Source organism: Delphinus delphis, chromosome 7 (genome assembly GCF_949987515.2).
Source record: "Delphinus delphis chromosome 7, mDelDel1.2, whole genome shotgun sequence".
Taxonomy (NCBI): Eukaryota; Metazoa; Chordata; class Mammalia; order Artiodactyla; family Delphinidae; genus Delphinus; species Delphinus delphis.
This window is the reverse complement of record NC_082689.1, coordinates 32,554,306-32,573,867: the sequence shown is the minus strand read 5'-3', so window position 1 is coordinate 32,573,867 and position 19,562 is coordinate 32,554,306. Positions and strand designations below refer to the sequence as shown.

The following is a 19,562-nucleotide window of genomic DNA, read 5'->3' as shown; positions in this document are numbered from 1 at the left end:
TTTTAATTTTTGTTTTATTTTTGTGGTACGTGGGCCTCTTACTGTTGTGGCCTCTCCCGTTGCGGAGCACAGGCTCCGGACGCGCAGGCTCAGCGGCCATGGCTCACGGGCCCAGCTGCTCCACGGCATGTGGGATCTTCCCGGACCGGGGTACAAACCCATGTCCCCTGCATCGGCAGGCAGACTCTCAACCACTGTGCCACCAGGGAAGCCCAAGACTTTAATATCTTAATTTCCTTTAGGTTTAAGGTTTTCCCAGCCTTTGAACATTTAACTTATATTTTCTGTTTTCACTGTTGTGGTTCTTTTGTTTTCCAAATCAGCCCTTTGACAGAATCTGAACCTAAACCATTAGGGATGTAATTATTGGTGGAGCCAGTGTTATTAGCCTGACAGGTCAGTAAACACCTGAATGTTTGCTGTGATTAAGGAGTTGAACTGTATACTCTATGAAATGAGTCTACTTGATGGATTTTTGTAAGATTTAGTAGGAGAAAATAGTAAATCATGGTGTTTTTCTGTTTTCTTTCAGCTTTCCGAAGAATTATTGGATAAGTGGCTCTCCTACCCAGAGTCCCAACATGTCCCGCTCTGCCAGCATATGCTTGGCTTTGCAATGAAGTCTGTTACGCAGATGGTAATGGGTAGTACATTTGAAGATGAACAAGAAGTCATTCGCTTCCAGAAGAATCATGGCACAGTAAGTCTAGGGCCAAATTTAAAATTACTCTTTCATCAAATTAGATAGTTGAATAATGTAGACTTTGCCTCTTAAGAAGAAGGTTTAAGATTCTGTAGTACAGAATTTCCTTGTTTGGGGCTAAAAACAATGCAAGAAGGTTAATTGTTCCCTTTTTTAAAAATTTAAGAATTACTTTTTTTTTTCTTTCTTTCTTTTTCTTTTATTTTGCAATATGCGGGCCTCTTACCGCTGTGGCCTCCCCCGTTGCGGAGCACAGGCTCCGGACACGCAGGCCCAGCAGCCGTGGCTCACGGGCCCAGCCGCTCTGCGGCATGTGGGATCTTCCCGGACCGGGGCACAAACCCACGTCCCCTGCATCGGCAGGCGGACTCTCAACCACTGTGCCACCAGGGAAGCCCAAGAATTACTTTTTTAAGCAGTTACTTTTTAAAAAAAATTTATGTATATTATTTATTTATTTTTGGCTGCGTTGGATCTTCATTGATGCTTGTGGGCTGTCTCTAGTTGAGAGAGCAGGGGCAACTCTTCTCTTCCTTGCGGTGCGCGGGCTTCTTCTTGTGGTGGCTCCTCTTGTTCTCTTGTTGAGCACGGGCTTTACGCGCATGGGCTTCAGTAGTTGTGGTGCACAGGCTTAGTTGCTCCGTGGCATGTGGGATCTTCACCAGGGATCAAACCCGTGTCCCCTGCATTGGCAGGCGGATTCTCGACCACTGCACCACCAGGGAGTCCCTAAGCAGTTACTTTTTGAAATTTAAAAAATGAATGACTAAAAAAATTTTTCTTTTAATATGTAGCAAGTATGTCGGGAGTTCCCTGGTGGCCTAGCGGTTAGGATTTTGGGCTTGCACTGCTGTGGCCCAGGTTTAATCCCTGGTTGGGGAACTGAGATCCTGCAAGCCATGTGGCGTGGCAAAACACCCAAAACCAAGTGTGTTATAAAATAATACTAATTTCTAGAATAAAGAGAAAAACCATACTTAATAGAGACTACGTCCTATATAGAAAGAAATTAAAGTTGATGGAGTGTTAAAATACTAAAATGAATATGAAGAAAGGCTAATGCAGTTGAAAACAGGTTTACTGTTTGCCTTTTCTGAACTCACATATGGACTTTATTATTCTCTTTTTATCAGTCTCAACATTATATTACTTTATTTGTTTCAAATCATACTTAAGTCATTTACTTCACTGCATTTTGGATCTCTGAGAAATCACTTATTTTCTTCAAATCTATAAAAACAGGTTAAATAATATAATGTGTGTAAAACAAAATCACTAGGCACTGTGGCTTAACACTCTGTCACTGTTTAATATTATCATTTTTCCCTTTAAAATGGTTTTATTACTTGTGTTTGATGATTGAAAAATACACATTTCTTAGAAAACGTTCACATGTTCAGGAGCATAAAAATAAAAGTGGAAAAATCACTCTAATTCCCCTTCCTAGAGTAAACTACTCAGGTTACCCAGCTAAAACAAATTGGCTAAGGAATTCCTAAAATGTTTTCATATTTTAACGAAGAATCAATTTTTGACTCAGTTGTTGATATCTGATTTTTTTCATGTTGATGAGACAGCAGTTTTAAAACGGGACCTCCACTATTATTTCCAAAATTTTATTCTAAGCTGCTGATACCTATTCCTATTCTGCGTATTTTTATGCTGGCATTTTCTTTACCTTTCTTTCCTTAGAATTTCAAAGTAGAAATAATAATTTCAAACTTATAGAAAAGTTGCAGCCTAGTACTAGGAACTCCCATAATATCCTTCGCCCAGGTTCACCAGTTGTTTACATTTTGCCCCATTTGCTTTTGTCATTCATTCTCTATCTATCCATCCATCCATCCATCCATCCCTCCTCTCCTTACCCAAACCATTTGAGAGTAAAGTAGACATTTTGCTTCTTTCCCCCTAAATACTTCAGTCTGTATATCCTAAAAACAAGGATATTCTTTCATATAGCAACAACATGGTTGTCAAACTTGGGAAATTTAGCATTCATACCATACTTTTATCCAGAGCCCATATTCAGATTTCTTTACTTTTAGTGGTCAAACCTCTTTAATGTGAAACAGTTTCTCAGCTTTTCTTTGTTTCTTGACCTTGACATTTTTTTTTAAGTACAGGATAATTATTTTGTAGACTGTTCCTCATTTGGGTTTGACTAGATTTAAATTACATATTTTTGGGTGTGACTAGATTCAAACTGTATATTTTTGGCAGCAATCTGGTATTTTCTTAACATTACTGGAAGTTGTCAAAGTTTTCAGACCATAAACATGACTTAAAATCCTGCCTTAAATGATCTTTAATTTCTGAAACAGCCCGGGGCTGCTGTTGTCCAGCCGTGCCACCAGGAGCACTAACCAGGTTGTGAATGCAGAGGCAGTGACAGCTGCACCATGACTGTTGCTTGGCTGACAGCACTTGGGAGATGTCGTCAGTCATAAGATGCATACCGCTTTCACAGGCGTTAACATGTGAAAAATGTTCACCTCACACCCAGCTGCATACTGTTTCTGAACTACCCTCCAAAAACATTGTCCCAGTTATTTTCCCACCAGCATTAGCGTGCTCTTTCCTTGTGCTTTTGACATTTAGAGTTATGTGTCTTTTAAATATCTGCCTATCTTGTAAGTAAAAAATGATTTTTTATGATTAAAATTTATAATTCTTTCATTGTTTGTGAGGTTAAACATTGTTTAATATTTTTGCTGAACAACTTGTGTTTCATCTTTTGTGGGATGCTTTCTCATGTCCTTCACCCATATTTCTATCAATGTGTTTTTCTTACTAATCTGTAAGAGCTTTTTATTTTTATCTCAATTTTCATTTGCTTTTACGTTTATTTATAGTGCTTTTAAATTTTTATTTATTTATTTTTTTAAAAGATTTTTTTGATGTGGACCATTTAAAAAGTCTTTACTGAATCTGTTACAATATTGCTTCTGTTTTATGTTTTGGTTTTTTGGCTGCGAGGCATGTGGGATCTTAGCTCCCTGACCAGGGATCGAACCTGCACTCTCTGCATTGGAAGTCAAAGTGTTAACCACTGGGCCACCAGTGAAGTCCCCTATAGTGCTTTTTTAAAAAGACTTCTTTTTTAAGCAGTTTTAGGTTTACAGTAAAATTGGGAGGATGGTACAGAGATTTCCCATATACTCCCTGTTTCCACACATGCATAGTCTCCCCCATTATCAATATCATTCACTAGAATGGTGCATTTTTTGCCAAGGATGAACCTACATTGGACACATAATAATCACCCAGAGTCCATAGATTATGTAAGGGTTCACACTTGATGCCGTACATTCAATGGCTTTGGACAAATGTATAATGACATATATCCATCATTATAATATCGTCCCCCCCAGTCTCAGCAACCACTGATCTTTTTCTTGTATCCATAATTTTGCCTTTTCCAGAATATTGTATGACATTGGAATAATACAGTATATACCCTTAGATTGGCTTCTTTCACTTAGCAATATGTATTAATATTTAAGCTTCCTCCATGTCTTTTCTTTTTTTAAAAAAAATATTTATTTATTTATTTGGCTGTGCTGGGTCTTAGCTGTGGCACCTGGGATCTTTGTTGTGCCATGTGGGATCTTTCGTTGCGGAGCGTGGGTTCTTTGTTGTGGTATGCGGGCTCAGTAGTTGCGGTGCATGGGCTCTAGAGCACCTGGGCTCAGTAGGTGGGGCACGCGGTCTTAGTTGCCCTGCAGCATGTGGGAACTTAGTTCCCCGATGAGGAATCGAACCCACGTCCCTTGCATTGGAAGGCAGATTCTTAAGCAGTGGACCACAAGGGCATTGCCCCTCCATGTCTTTTCATGGTTCTTTTAGCTGGATAGTATTCCATTGTGTGTACCACAGTTTATTCATTCACCTGCTAAAGGGCCTCTTGGTTGCTTACAAGTTTTGGCAATTATGAATAAAGCTGCCATAAATATCTTGTGGAGGTTTTTGTATCAACATAAATTTCCAGCTTCTTTGGGTAAATACTAAGGAGTATGATTGCTGGATCATATTGAAAGAGTATTTTTTGTTTTGTAAGAAACTGTGTTTGAGGATTCCATGGATATATCCTCTAGATCACACCTTCTTTCCTAAGCCAAAACCAGTATACTATCAGTAATAAGCCTGTCAAAGGCATTCTTCATTTCTGTTACAGTGTTTTTGATCTCTAGTTTTTTTTTGTTGTTGTTCTTTCTTAGGATTTTCATCTCTCTGCTTACATTGCCTACCTGTTCTTGCATGCTGTCTACTTTATCCTTTACTTAAGGATCATTTAGAGCCCTTAGCCTATTACCCTTTAGAGCCTTTAGCAATTAATCATAGTTGTTCTAGATTCCTGATCTGATAATTCCAAGATTCCTGCCATTCTGATGCTCGGTTTGTTTCTTCAAATTGTGTTTTTTGCCTTTTGGTATGGCTCGTAACTTTTTCTTGATAGCCAGACATGACGTACTGTGTAAAAGAAACTAGTGTATATAGGCCTTTAGCAGTGTGGTGGTGAGGTGTGGAGAAAGGGGAAGCGTTCCATAATCCTGTGATTAGGTCTGTCTTTTAGTGAGCCTATGCATTTGGACTGTGAACTTCACCAGTGTTTCTCGGTTTTTTTCTCCCCCCTTAGGTGGGAAAGGATGGCTAGCATAGGCGGGAGTTTGGTACTTGCCTTCTCCCATGGGAAAGACTAGACTTGACTGGGATTGAATATCCCTTTCCCAGCTCTGTTAATACCCCAGAAGGTTAGACTCTGGCTAATGAGTTCCCTCTGAGGGCAGGCCTTGTTAAGAAGAGCAGAGTGCTCTGCCTTATTTTAAATGGGTTCCTTTTTCAGTCCCCCTGCTGGAAGCCTAAGGGGATTTTTCTCTTATATTTACTGTGGGAACCTGGTCAAGCTCCCGGAGGTAAATCTCACTTGGGGGGCCCTGTGTCTGGGTCCCCTGGAGTTTTTAACTGTCAGAGTTGTCATACTGAATCTCTAGCCATTTGTCAATTACAGTTCAGGTTTTCCTACCCCAGCACTGGTTCCTGAGGTAGTTTCCACTTGTATGTCTGTTCCAGTAAAGTGTGACTCCCTGTTTTCACCTGTCTCTCCAGTCTTGGGGGCCTCAGTTTGCCCTGGGTCCTCCTCTGTCTCAGAGATCCAGGAAGACTTGTTGATTTCTGTCTGTTCAGCAAAAAGCTGAACTTCTTTCTCACTTTAAGGGTATTCCTACATTTTCACAGTACTTTTTTTTTTTTATAAAAATTCTATACTTTAATTCATTATTGATTTATCTATTTATTTATTTATGGTTGCATTGGGTCTTTGTTGCTGTGCGTGGGCTTTCTCTAGTTGTGGCGAGCAGGGGCTACTCTTGGTTGCGGTGCACAAGCTTCTCATTGCAGTGGCTTCTCTTGTTGTGGAGCACAGGCTCTAGGTGCATGGGCTTCAGTAGTTGTGGCACGTGGGCTTCAGTAGTTGTGGCACGCGGGCTTCAGTAGTTATGGCACACGGGCTTCAGTAGTTGTGGCTAATGGGCTTTAGAGCGCAGGCTCAGTAGTTGTGGCGCACGAGCCTAGTTGCTCCATGGCTTGTGGGATCTTCCTGGACCAAGGCTTGAACCCGTGTCCCCTGCATTGGCAGGCGGATTCTTAACCACTGTGCTACCAGGGAAGCCCTACATTACTTTTAATAGTTTAATTTTTTACATTGAAATAATCTGAAAGGCATATCTTTGTAAGATAAGACTTGAGGACTCTTAACTCTATTAATAATTTAAAAAATATTTAGCATTGATTAATAAGTGTTTTGTCCTTTCCCAGGTTCTTTCAGAACTTTTGAATTATAAACAATTTTTTTAAGGGCTAATTATCCAATTTTGAAATAATTGGAAGCCTATTCTGTTGTTTACCCTCTCTAAACCTTAGACTAATTTTTAACCTTTTTCTGGATCTCAGCCAAACCTTATCAGTATTGCAGGTGAAGTAAAAATTTGGAATTCTGGATGAATTTTACTTATCCACTGGTGCCATTATAATAAAAAATTGAGAATTGACTCTACTGCAATGTTCTTTTCCTCCCTGTGCATATACTTCTTTGAAATTCAGGAAGGGAACTTTTTTTTTTTTTTGCGGTTCACGGGCCTTTCACTGTTGTGGCCTCTCCCATTGCGGAGCACAGGCTCCAAACACGCAGGCTCAGCGGCCATGGCTCACGGGCCCAGCCGCTCCGCGAAATGTGGGATCTTCCCGGACCAGGACACAAACCCATGTCCCCTGCATCGGCAGGCGGACTCTCAACCACTGCGCCACCAGGGAAGCCCGTAAGGGAACTTTTGACTTTCTAATTATAATTAGTTTGGAAGTACTTTGAATGAAATTATTAAAATATATTTGTGCCCTATCCTTAAAGACTATGGAGTAAATGATTATGCAGCCCACTTGAAAAGGAGAGTTTAATTAACAGTTCTGTTAGTGAGACAGGTTCTCCAGCTGTTAGCTTAGATTGCTTGATATGATTTGGAAAATTTACATATTAGGTAATAGATATGTTTTCCTATTTTCAGGTTTGGTCGGAGATTGGAAAAGGCTTTCTAGATGGATCACTTGATAAAAGTACAACTCGGAAAAAACAATATGAAGATGGTAAGTTTTATCACTATTAATTTTTAGTAAGGACTAAAGGAAATGTGCCCTAATTTTAATACGGCTATGTCTGATTTATGAACTTATAGGTCATGTATATTTTCTTTCTTTATTTATTTATATTTTTAATCTTTATTGGAGTATAATTGCTTTCCAATGGTGTGTTAGTTTCTGCTTTATAACAAAGTGAATCAGTTATACATATACATATGTTTCCATATTCTTCCCTCTTGCGTCTCACTCCCTCCCACCCTCCCTATCCCACCGCTCCAGGCAGTCACAAAGCAAAGAGCTGATCTCCATGTGCTATGCAGATGCTTCCCACTAGCTATCTACCTTACGTTTGATAGTGTATATATGTCCATACCTCTCTCTCACTTTGTCACAGCTTACCCTTCCCCCTCCCCATATCCTCAAGTCCATTCTCTAGTAGGTCTGTGTCTTTATTCCTGTCTTACCCCTGGGTACTTCATGACATTTTTTTTCCTTAAATTCCATATATATGTGTTAGCATACGGTATTTGTCTTTCTCTTTCTGACTTACTTCACTCTGTATGACAGACTCTAGTTCCATCCACCTCACTACAGATAACTCGGTTTCATTTCTTTTTATGCCTGGGTAATATTCCACTGTATATATGTGCAACATCTTCTTTATCCATTCATCTGTCAATGGACATTTAGGTTGCTTCCATGTCCTGGCTATTGTAAATAGAGCTGCAATGCACATTGTGGTACATGACTCTTTTTGAATTATGGTTTTCTCAGGGTAAATGCCCAGGAGTGGGATTGCTGGGTCATATGGTAGTTCTATTTATAGTTTTTTGAGGAACCTCCATACTGTTCTCCACAGTGGCTGTATCAATTTACATTCCCACCAACAGTGCAAGAGTGTTCCTTTTTCTCCACACCCTCTCCAGCATTTATTGTTTCTAGAGTTTTTGATGATGGCCATTCTGACTGGTGTGAGATGATATCTCATTGTAGTTTTTTTTTTTTTTTTTTGTGGTACGCGGGCCTCTCAGTGTTGTGGTCTCTCCCGTTGAGGAGCACAGGCTCTGGGCACGCAGGCTGAGCAGCCATGGCTCACAGGCCCAGCTGCTCCGTGGCATGTGGGATTTTCCCAGGCCAGGGCACGAACCCGTGTCCCCTGCATTGGCAGGTGGACACTCAACCACTGCGCCACCAGGGAAGCCCCTCATTGTAGTTTTGATTTGCATTTCTCTAATGATTAATGATGTTGAGCATTCTTTCACGTGTTTGTTGGCAGTCTGTATATCTTCTTTGGAGAAATGTCTATTTAGGTCTTCTGCCCATTTTTGGATTGGGTTGTTTGTTTTTTTGTTATTGAGCTGCATGAGCTGCTTATAAATTTTGGAGATTAATCCTTTGTCAGTTGCTTCATTTGCAAATATTTTCTCCCATTCTGAGGGCTGTCTTTTAGTCTTGTTTATGGTTTCCTTTGCTGTGCAAAAGCTTTGCAGTTTCATTAGGTCCCATTTGTTTATTTTTGTTTTTATTTCCATTTCTCTAGGAGGTGGGTCAAAAAGGATCTTGCTGTGATTTATGTCATAGAGTGTTCTGCCTATGTTTTCCTCTAAGAGTTTGATAGTTTCTGGCCTTACATTTAGGTCTTTAATCCATTTTGAGCTTATTTTTGTGTATGGTGTTAGGGAGTGATCTAATCTCATACTTTTACATGTACCTGTCCAGTTTTCCCAGCACCACTTCTTGAAGAGGCTGTTCTTTCTCCACTGTACGTTCCTGCCTCCTTTATCAAAGGTAAAGTGACCATATGTGCGTGGGTTTATCTCTGGGCTTTCTATGCTGTTCCATTGATCTGTCTTTCTGTTTTTGTGCCAGTACCATACTGTCTTGATTACTGTAGCTTTGTAGTATAGTCTGAAGTCAGGGAGCCTGATTCCTCCAGCTCCGTTCTTCGTTCTCAAGATTGCTTTGGCTATTCGGGGTCTTTTGTGTTTCCATACAAATTGTGAAGTTTTTTGTTCTAGTTCTGTGAAAAATGCCGGTGGTAGTTTGATAGGGATTGCATTGAATCTGTAGATTGCTTTGGGTAGTAGAGTCATTTTCACAATGTTGATTCTTCCAATCTAAGAACATGGTATATCTCTCCATCTATTTGTATTATGTTTAATTTCTTTCATCAGTGTCTTATAATTTTCTGCATCCCGGTCTTTTGTCTCCTTAGGTATGTTTATTCTTAGATATTTTATTCTTTTTGTTGCAGTGGTAAATGGGAGTGTTTTCTTGATTTCACTTTCAGATTTTTCATCATTAGTGTATAGGAATGCCAGAGATTTCTGTGCATTAATTTTTTATCCTGCTACTTTACCAAATTCATTGATTAGCTCTAGTAGTTTTCTGGTAGCATCTTTAGGATTCTCTATGTATAGTATCATGTCATGTGCAAAGAGTGACAGCTTTACTCTTCTTTTCCAATTTGGATTCCTTTTATTTCCTTTTCTTCTCTGGTTGCTGTGGCTAAAACTTCCAAAACTATGTTGAATAAGAGTGGTGAGAGTGGGCAACCTTGTCTTGTTCCTGATCTTAGTGGAAATGCTTTCACTTTTTCACCATTGAGGATGATGTTGGCTGTGGGTTTGTCATATATGGCCTTTATTATGTTGAGGAAAGTTCCATCTATGCCTACTTTCTGCAGGATTTTTATCATAAATGGGTGTTGAATTTTGTTGAAAGCTTTCTCTGCATCTGTTGAGATTATCATATGGTTTTTCTCCTTCAGTTTGTTAATATGATGTATCACGTTGATTGATTTGTGTATATTGAAGAATCCTTGCATTCCTGGAATACACCCCACTTGATCATGGTGTATGATCGGTTTAATGTGCTGCTAGATTCTGTTTGCTAGTATTTTGTTGAGGATTTTTACATCTATGTTCATCAGTGATATTGGCCTGTAGTTTTCCTTCTTTGTGACATCCTTGTCTGGTTTTGGTATCAGGGTGATGGTGGCCTCGTAGAATGAGTTTGGGAGTGTTCCTCCCTCTGCTATATTTTGGAAGAGTTTGAGAAGGATAGATGTTAGCTGTTCTCTAAATGTTTGATAGAATTCGCCTGTGAAGCCATCTGGTCCTGGGCTTTTGTTCGTTGGAAGATTCTTAATCACAGTTTCAATTTCAGTGCTTGTGATTGGTCTGTTCATATTTTCTATTTCTTCCTGATTCAGTCTTGGCAGGTTGTGCATTTCCAAGAATTTGTCCATTTCTTCCAGGTTGTCCTTTTTATTGGCATAGAGTTGCTTGTAGTAATCTCTCATGATCTTTTGTATTTCTGCAGTGTCAGTTGTTACTTCTCCTTTTTCATTTCTAATTCTACTGATTTGAGTCTTCTCCGTTTTTTTCTTGATAAGTCTGGCTAATGGTTTATCAATTTTGTTTATCTTCTCAAAGAATCAGCTTTTAGTTTTATTGAGCTTTGCTATTTTTTCCTTCATTTCTTTTTCATTTATTTCTGATCTGATGTTTATGATTTCTTTCTTTCTGCTAACTTTGGGGTTTTTTTGTTCTTCTTTCTCTAATTGCTTTAGGTGCAAGGTTAGGTTGTTTATTCGAGATGTTTCCTGTTTCTTAAGGTAGGATTGTATTGCTATAAACTTCCCTCTTAGAACTGCTTTTGCTGCATCCCATAGGTTTTGGGTCGTCGTGTCTCCATTGTCAGTTGTTTCTAGGTATTTTTTGATTTCCTCTTTGATTTCTTCAGTGATCACTTCGTTGTTAAGTAGTGTATTGTTTAGCCTCCATGTGTTTGTATATTTTACAGATCTTTTCCTGTAATTGATATCTAGTCTCATAGCATTGTGGTCAGAAAAGATACTTGATACAATTTCAATTTTCTTAAATTTACCAAGGCTTGATTTGTGACCCAAGATATCATCTATACTGGAGAATGTTCCATGAGCACTTGTGAAAAACATGTACTCTGTTGTTTTTGGATGGAATGTCCTATAAATATCAATTAAGTCCCTCTTGTTTAATGTATCATCTAAAGCTTGTGTTTCCTTATTTATTTTCATTTTGGATGATCTGTCCATTGGTGAAAGTGGGGTGTTAAAGTCCCTTACTATGAATGTGTTACTGTCGATTTCCCCTTTTATGGCTGTTAGTATTTGCCTTATGTATTGAGGTGCTCCGATGTTGGGTGCACAAATATTTACAATTGTTATATCTTCTTCTTGGATCGATCCGTTGATCATTATGTAGTGTCCTTCTTTGTCTCTTCTAATAGTCTTTATTTTAAAGTCTATTTTGTCTGATATGAGAATGCTACTCCAACTTTCTTTTGGTTTCCATTTGCATGAAATATCTTTTTCCATCCCCTTACTTTCAGTCTGTATGTGTCTCTAGGTCTGAAGTTGGTCTCTTGTAGACAGCAAAGATATGGGTCTTGTTTTTGTATCCATTCAGCCAATCTGTTTCTTTTGGTGCGAGCATTTAGTCCATTTACATTTAAGGTAATTATCGACATGTATGTTCCTATTCCCATTTTCTTAGCTGTTTTGGGTTCATTATTGTAGGTCTTTTCCTTCTCTTGTGTTTCTTGCCTAGAGAAGTTCGTTTAGCAGTTGTTGTTAAGCTGGTTTGGTGGTGCTGAACTCTCTCAGCTTTTGCTTGTCTGTAAAGGTTTTAATTTCTCCATCAAATCTGAATGAGATCCTTGCTGGGTAGAGTAATCTTGGTTGCAGGTTTTTCTCCTTCATCACTTTAAGTATGTCCTGCCACTCCCTTCTGGCTTGCAGAGTTTCTGCTGAAAGATCAGCTGTTAACCTTATGGGGATTCCCTTGTGTGTTATTTGTTGTTTTTCCCTTGCTGCTTTTAATATGTTTTCTTTGTATTTAATTTTTGACAGTTTTGATTAACATGTGTCTTGGCGTATTTCTCCTTGGATTTATCCTGTATGGGACTCTCTGTGCTTCCTGGACATGATTAACAATTTCCTTTCCCATATTATGGAAGTTTTCAACTATAATCTCTTCAAATATTTTCTCAGTCCCTTTCTTTTTCTCTTCTTCTTCTGGAACTCCTATAATTCGAATGTTGGTGTGTTTAATGTTGTCCCAGAGGTCTCTGAGACTGTCCTCAGTTCTTTTCATTCCTTTTTCTTTATTCTGCTCTGCAGTAGTTATTTCCAGTATTTTATCTTTCAGATCACTTATCTGTTTTTCTGCCTCAGTTATTCTGCTATTGATCCCATCTAGAGTATTTTTAATTTCATTTATTGTGTTGTTCATCGTTGTTTGTTTCATCTTTAGTTCTTCTAGGTCCTTGTTAAATGTTTCTTGCATTTTGTCTATTCTATTTCCAAGATTTTGGATCATCTTTACTATCATTATTCTGAATTCTTTTTCAGGTAGACTGCCTAATTCCTCTTCATTTGTTAGGTCCGGTGGGTTTTTATCTTGCTCCTTTATCTGCTGTGTATTTTTCTGTCATCTCATTTTGCTTATCTTACTGTGTTTGGGGTCTCCTTTTTGCAGGCTGAAGGTTCGTAGTTCCCGTTGTTTTTGGTGTCTGTCCCCAGTGGTAAAGCTGGTTCAGTGGGTTGTGTAGGCTTCCTGGTGGAGGGGACTAGTGCCTGTGTTCTGGTGGATGAGGCTGGATCTTGTCTTTCTGGTGGGCAGGTCCACGTCTGGTGGTGTGTTTTGGGGTGTCTGTGGACTTATGATTTTAGGCAGCCTCTCTGCTAATGCATGGGGTTGTGTTCCTGTCTTGCTAGTTGTTTGGCATAGGATGTCCAGCACTGTAGCTTGCAGGTCGTTGAGTGAAGCTGGGTGCTGGTGTTGAGATGGAGATCTCTGGGAGATTCTCGCCCTTTTATATTATGTGGAGCTGGGAGGTCTGTTGTGGACCAGTGTCCTGACGTTGGCTCTCCCACCTCAGAGGCACAGCACCGACTCCTGGCTGCAGCATCCACATGGCTCAGAGTAAAAGGGAAAGAAGATAAAGTACAATAAATTAAAGTAATTTAAAATATAATAAAGTTATTAAAATAAAATAAATAATTATTAAGAGAAAAACTTTTTTTAAAAACGGATGGATAGAACCCTTTGACAAGTGGTGGAAGCAAAGCTATACAGACATAGTCTCACACAGGAGCATACACATACACACTCACAAAAAGAGGAAAAGGGGAAAAAATCATAAATCTTGCTCTCAAAGTCCACCTCCTCAGTTTGGGATGATTCTTTGTGTATTCATGTATTCCACAGATGCAGGGTACATGAAGTTGATTGTGGAGCTTTAATCCGCTGTTTCTGAGGCTGCTGGGAGAGATTTCCCTTTCTCTTCTTTGTTTTCACAGCTCCCAGGGGCTCAGCTTTGGATTTGGACATGCCTCTGCATGTAGGTTGCAGGAGGGCATCTGTTCTTCGCTCAGACAGGACGGGGTTAAAGGAGCTGCTGATTCGGCGGCTCTGGCTCACTCAGGCCGCGGGGAGGGAGGGGTACGGAGTACGGGGCGAGCCTGCATTGGCAGAGGCCGGCCTGACGTTGCACCAGCCTGAGGCGCACCGTGCGTTCTCCCAGGGAAGTTGTCCCTGGATCCCGGGACCTTGGCGGTGGCGGGCTGCACAGGCTCCCCGGAAGGGGGAGTGTTTATAGTGACCTGTGCTCGCACACAGGCTTCTTGGTGGCGGCAGCAGCAGCCTTAGCGTCTCATGCCAGTCTCTGGGGTCCGCGCTTTTAGCTGCAGCTCGCGCCCGTCTCTGGAGTTCCTTTAAGCAGCGCTCTTAATCCCCTCTCCTCACGCAGCAGGAAACAGAGGGAAGATAAAGTCTCTTGCCTCTTTGGGAGCTCCAGACTTTTCCCCGGACTCCCTGCTGGCTAGCTGGGGCGCACTAACCCCCTGCAGGCTGTGTTCACACCGCCAATCCCAGTCCTCTCCTGGCGCTCCAACCGAAGCCGGAGCCTCAACTCCCAGCCCCGCCCTCCCTGGAGGGTGAGCAGACAAGCCTCTCAGTCTGGTGAGTGCCGGTCGGCACCGATCCTCTGTACGGGAATCTCTCTGCTTTGCCGTCCACACCCCTGTTGCCGTGCTCTCCTCCGGGGTTCCGAAGCTTCCCCCTGAGCCACCCGCAGTCTCCGCCCGCGAATGGGCTCCTAGTGTGTGGAAACCTTTCCTCCTTCTCTGCTCCCTCCCACTGGTGCAGGTCCCGTCCCTATCTTTTTGTCTGTTTATTCTTTTTTCTTTTGCCCTACCCAGGTACATGGGGGGTGTTTTGCCTTTTGGGAGGTGTGAGGTCTTCTGCCAGCGTTCAGTAGGTGTTCTGTAGGAGTTGTTCCACGTGTAGATGTATTTCTGGTGTATATGTGGGGAGGAAGGTGATCTTCGTGTCTTACTCTTCCGCCATCTTCCCGGCCCTTTATGTTTTTTTCCTACATTTCCTATTGTGAAAGTTTTTCTTAAAAGAAAGGAAAAAGCAGTGAATTAGTAAATTAACTCTAGCACTCACTGCAGAATGAGGGTGCTGGAGAGCTGGTATAGCCTACAGGATTAATGGAAAGTGTCAGGGGTACAATCCTGGGAAAGTAATTTAAAAATACAAGTTAAGAGTCGTAAATGAGTGAAATTATCTAAAATAAGAAAACGTTCATGAATTTTTTTGTAATGCTATTTCTACAAGTAGAAAACCGAAAAAACTAAATATACAACAATATAGGAATTTTTAAGGAAATAATATCAACATGATAAATCTGTAAGAAATGTAGCAACATAAAAATATTCTTGGCCATTATAACATTGAGTAAAGATATTTTCAAAACTATTTAGCATTGGTTACAACTTTATAAAATCTACACAGAAAAATAGCAATTTTAGTTTAAGATGGCCCCCAACGTGTGCCCTCCTTTTTTTTCTTTTTTTTTTTTTTTTTGCGGTACGCGGGCCTCTCACTGTTGTGGCCTCTCCCGTTGCGGAGCACAGGCTCCGGACGCGCAGGCTCAGCGGCCATGGCTCATGGGGCCAGCTACTCCGCGGCATGTGGGATCTTCCCAGACCGGGGCATGAACCCGTGTCCGCTGCATCGGCAGGCGGACTCTCAACCACTGCGCCACCAGGGAAGCCCCCCTTTTTTCTTTTGTATTATATCTTCTGTCAGTAATTTAATGATTGTTATCCTTTAATACGTTTAGTCTGAGCTGCTGCAATTTTTGTTTTGGAAGTAAGCAGGGCAAATTAAAATACATAGGCTGTATTGGAATAATGGATTATTTTTCATGGATAATAGTATTGCTTCCCAAGATTCTCTTCCTTCATTCTTTCAACAAATATTTATTGAGGCCTGCATGTGCTAGGCACTATTCTATGTATGTATAGGAGACAAAAAATCCGTGTCCCCGGGCTTCCCTGGTGGCGCAGTGGTTGAGAGTCCGCCTGCCGATGCAGGGGACACGGGTTCGTGCCCCAGTCCAGGAAGATCCCACATGCGGTGAAGCAGCTGGGCCCATGAGCCATGGCTGCTGAGCCTGCGCCTCCGGAGCCTGTGCTCTGCAACGGGAGAGGCCACAACAGTGAGAGGCCCGTGTACCGCAAAAAAAAAAAAAAAAAAAAAAAAAAAAAAATCCCTGTCCTCTTGGGGTTTACCATTCTGGTGATTCTTTCAGTTCCATCGTAAGTCTAGAAAAGCCAATTTAACGGACACGTTTCCTGCTATCTGCTAGTCTACCATTCTGACTATCTTGATGGATGCATTTGGATTAATTACCCTTAATAAAAAATGTATTTTACAAATATTGGTTTTAATTTATATAAAAGGAAAATTAATAATTTATATTCTTTGATTCTAAATAAAAGTAGATTGTCTAGTATGATACGCTCCTTGAACTGTAACATGGGCATATATCAAATTTGAGCTTTTATTGAAAATGATTATGTTTTGGTATTTATATGAGTGGAAACTCATGGCTGGGTCACTTCTTCTTCTGTTTTAAGTAAGTAATTCTCAACCTGGTCTGTACATTAGAATCACTTTGGGAACTTAGAACAAAACAAAAAATATTGAAGATCAGGCCCCACCCTAAATCAGTTTATTCAGAATATGGGATAGAGGTGCTTTGGTTGTCAGATCTTTTTTTTTTTTTTTTTAAATAAAAGCTCTCCAGATTATCCTCATGTACTTGTAGGATAGAGAATGTACAGCAGTAGTTCCCAAACTTTGCTACACATTGAATCTTTTAAACTTTTTTGAAGCTTGACTTTCGCTCCTGAACATTCAGATTTAATTGGTACAAGGTGTGGTTTATATTTTATGATTTGTTTTTTAAAAAAGCTTCCTACGTGATTGTAATGTAAGCAAAGTTTGTGAACCATTGCAGTACAGTGTTAACAATTTCTCATTTTAATCACTAACGTGTTACTAGACTCCTTCAATTCTATAAATAATGAAGATCTAGAATATCCTGGTATGTTTTTCGTCCTGGGGAGGTGTCAGTGAACAAAACAAACAAAAATTCCTCTCCTTGTGGCACCACATTCTAGTGGCAAGAGGCAGATGAGAACCTGAATAAGTAAACTGAATAGTGTGTTAAAAGATGAAAGTTGCTATGGAGAAAATTAAATCAGCAAGGGGGATAGGAAGTGCTAGGGGTGGGGAGATTATTAGGAAAGGCCTCACCAAGATTAGGTGACTTGAGCAAACACTTGCAAGAGATAAGGAAACCAGTCCATGCAGATCATGTGTATATCCACGACAAGTAGTTGCAAAATCCTTGAGGTAGGATTCTTCCTGATATATTTGAGGTACATCAGGGAGCTGTATGCCTGGAGTGAAATGAGTCAGAAGAAAAATAGAAGGAAATGAGACCAGAAAGATTGGGGGGATGGAACAGATTTTGTCTGGCTTAGGTGTGACTAGGTTGCTACTATGAGATAGGAAGAAGCCACTGGAAGATTTTGAGCAGAATTATGAATCTGAGTTATATTTTTAAAGGATTACTCTGGCTGCTGTCATAAAGGGGCTCAGAGCAGAAGCAGGGAGACTAATTAGGGGGCTACTGCAATGAACCAGGCAAGAAAAATAATTTGGCTTGGACTAGGTGACGGGTAGCAGAAAATACAAAATTTTTTGAAAAAGAGTAAGAGAGATTAATTCTGTATTTTGAAGGTTAGAGCCACCAATATTGACTGCCAGATTAGATATGGGGTATAAGAGAGAAGGAGACACCAGAGTTTTAGGCCTGAGTAATTGGAAAATGAAGTTAATAGGAAATAAGATGGGACAGACTGTAGAAAGATCCAGTTTTGAGGCGAAAGAGCACGACTTCAGTTTTGGATATGTTTATGTTTAGTATGCTTCAGACGTCGAAGTGGAGATGTTGAGTTGATTGTCAGTTATATGAAACTGAAGTTCAGGGGAAAGAGATCCTAAATGGAAATATAAATTTGGAAGTGTTCAGTACATAGATTGTACTTAAAGCTTTGAGAATGGTGATCACCAAGGTAATGAATATAAATAGAAAAAGAGGAGAGGTCCAAGAAAAGAGATCCCTGACCTTGGGCATTCCGTCATTAAGAAATTTGAGAGGTGAGAAGGAATCGACAAAGGATACTGAGAATGAGCTGGCAGTAAAGTGGGAGGAAAGTGTGGAGTCCAGGAGAGTGTGGAATCCTAGGAGCCAAATGAAAAAGTTCTTCCTACAGAGTAAGTGACCAGCATCAGATGCTATGATAGGTCAAGTAAGATGGGGCCTGAGAAATCTGTGGATAATTTTCTTGATAGTTGGATTAATCTTCCAAATGTCAGAAGTTTACTTTTCTGATTATTTCACATCTGTTTCAGTCTCTAAATGAGTGCTGATTTGGGAGAACAATGGAGTTAAGAGGACAGAATTTAGAAGGAAGGTGAATAATACCAGGGGAGGGATATATGTGTAAAAGGCCTTTAAGGGGCTAGCATTGTTCTATTTCTCGACCTGGGTGTTTGATTTACAGTTGTTTGTTAAATTGTGCGTGTATGTTTTATTCACTTTTTGATGTATGTGTTAAATTTAGCAAAAAGAAGAAAAGTAAGTGGATGAGTTTAAACATAAATTAGCTTTTAAAGCATTATTGGTTACTACTTTTAACTTTGAAAGTTTTATTCTTCACATAGGAACATTGTAGAGATACAGAAAAATGTTCAATCCTCACAAATGCTTATATTCTAAAATCTTTTCTTGTTTTTCTTCTCTAAGCCCTTATGCAACTGGAATCTATTTTAAAGAAAATCATAAAAGAACGAAAAGGAAGGAACTTCAGTGAACATATTTTCATTGACTCCTTAGTACAGGGGGACCTTAATGACCAACAGGTGATGTAATTGTTTAATGTTTATCAAACAAAAGATAATCAGACATGTATAGAGTGTGCTTTTTATCCACTTTAATTAACCCAGACTCCCTCCTAGAATTCAATGGCTTTTTTCTTTTTTTTTTTTTTTTGTGGTACGCGGGCCTCTCACTGTTGTGGCCTCTCCCGTTGCGGAGCACAGGCTCCGGACGCGCAGGCTCAGCAGCCATGGCTCACGGGCCCAGCCGCTCCGCGGCATGTGGGATCTTCCTGGACCGGGGCACGAACCCGTGTCCCCTGCATCGGCAGGCGGACTCTCAACCACTGCGCCACCAGGGAAGCCCCTTTTTTCTTTTTTATTGTACATCATCCAGAAATAGTATTTAGTATTTAGTCTCCTGTTATTTAGTTCTTTGAAGCAACTATATAGTATTTAATATTTGAGTAAGCAAATATCGAACCAAAGTTCTCTGACTGTAAAAGAGGAGGACTTGGATAAGCCTGTACTGACTAAGGCTGCTCTGCCTACATTACCAGGTGTGGCAGCTTGGCTTGTTCCCAGTGTGTCTGTCACCCCGGCACACCACTGGGATATTGTGTGTTTGTGGTGTTGTCAGGCAAAGGACAGGAGTGGAGCTGTTACTGCCACACCTACCTCTTCAGTGTAGGAATCTTCTGCCCTACTCTATGCATGCAAGTGCTCATAGACAAAAGCGGTTTTCTGGGTGTGTGTGGGTGCAGAAATTATATCAGGATCCAGGACAGTGGCAGGCTCTTCACTGTTCCTGAGTCTTCGTTCTGCTCTAGGCCAAGCTAGAACAATAGCACTGAACCAGTTTGTTTGATGTGTCATGAGCCAGTAATATTACTGGGTAAGTGTTCACTGTATCAAAAATGCAGTGCAGTGTTTCGGTTGGT

General features: G+C 40.4%; 1 protein-coding gene across 2 annotated transcripts in view; it reads left to right on the top strand.

Moving 5' to 3' along the window:
* The window catches only part of CYP20A1 (cytochrome P450 family 20 subfamily A member 1), an 80,390-nt gene that overhangs the window by 26,649 nt on the left and 34,179 nt on the right, over positions 1-19,562 (top strand). For both annotated transcript variants that reach the window (XM_060016262.2, XM_060016261.2), the window contains exons 5-7: positions 533-700; positions 7,264-7,342; positions 18,551-18,666. In XM_060016262.2, the coding sequence (XP_059872245.1) occupies positions 533-700; positions 7,264-7,342; positions 18,551-18,666 (363 nt within the window). The remainder of the gene's footprint in view (positions 1-532; positions 701-7,263; positions 7,343-18,550; positions 18,667-19,562) is intronic.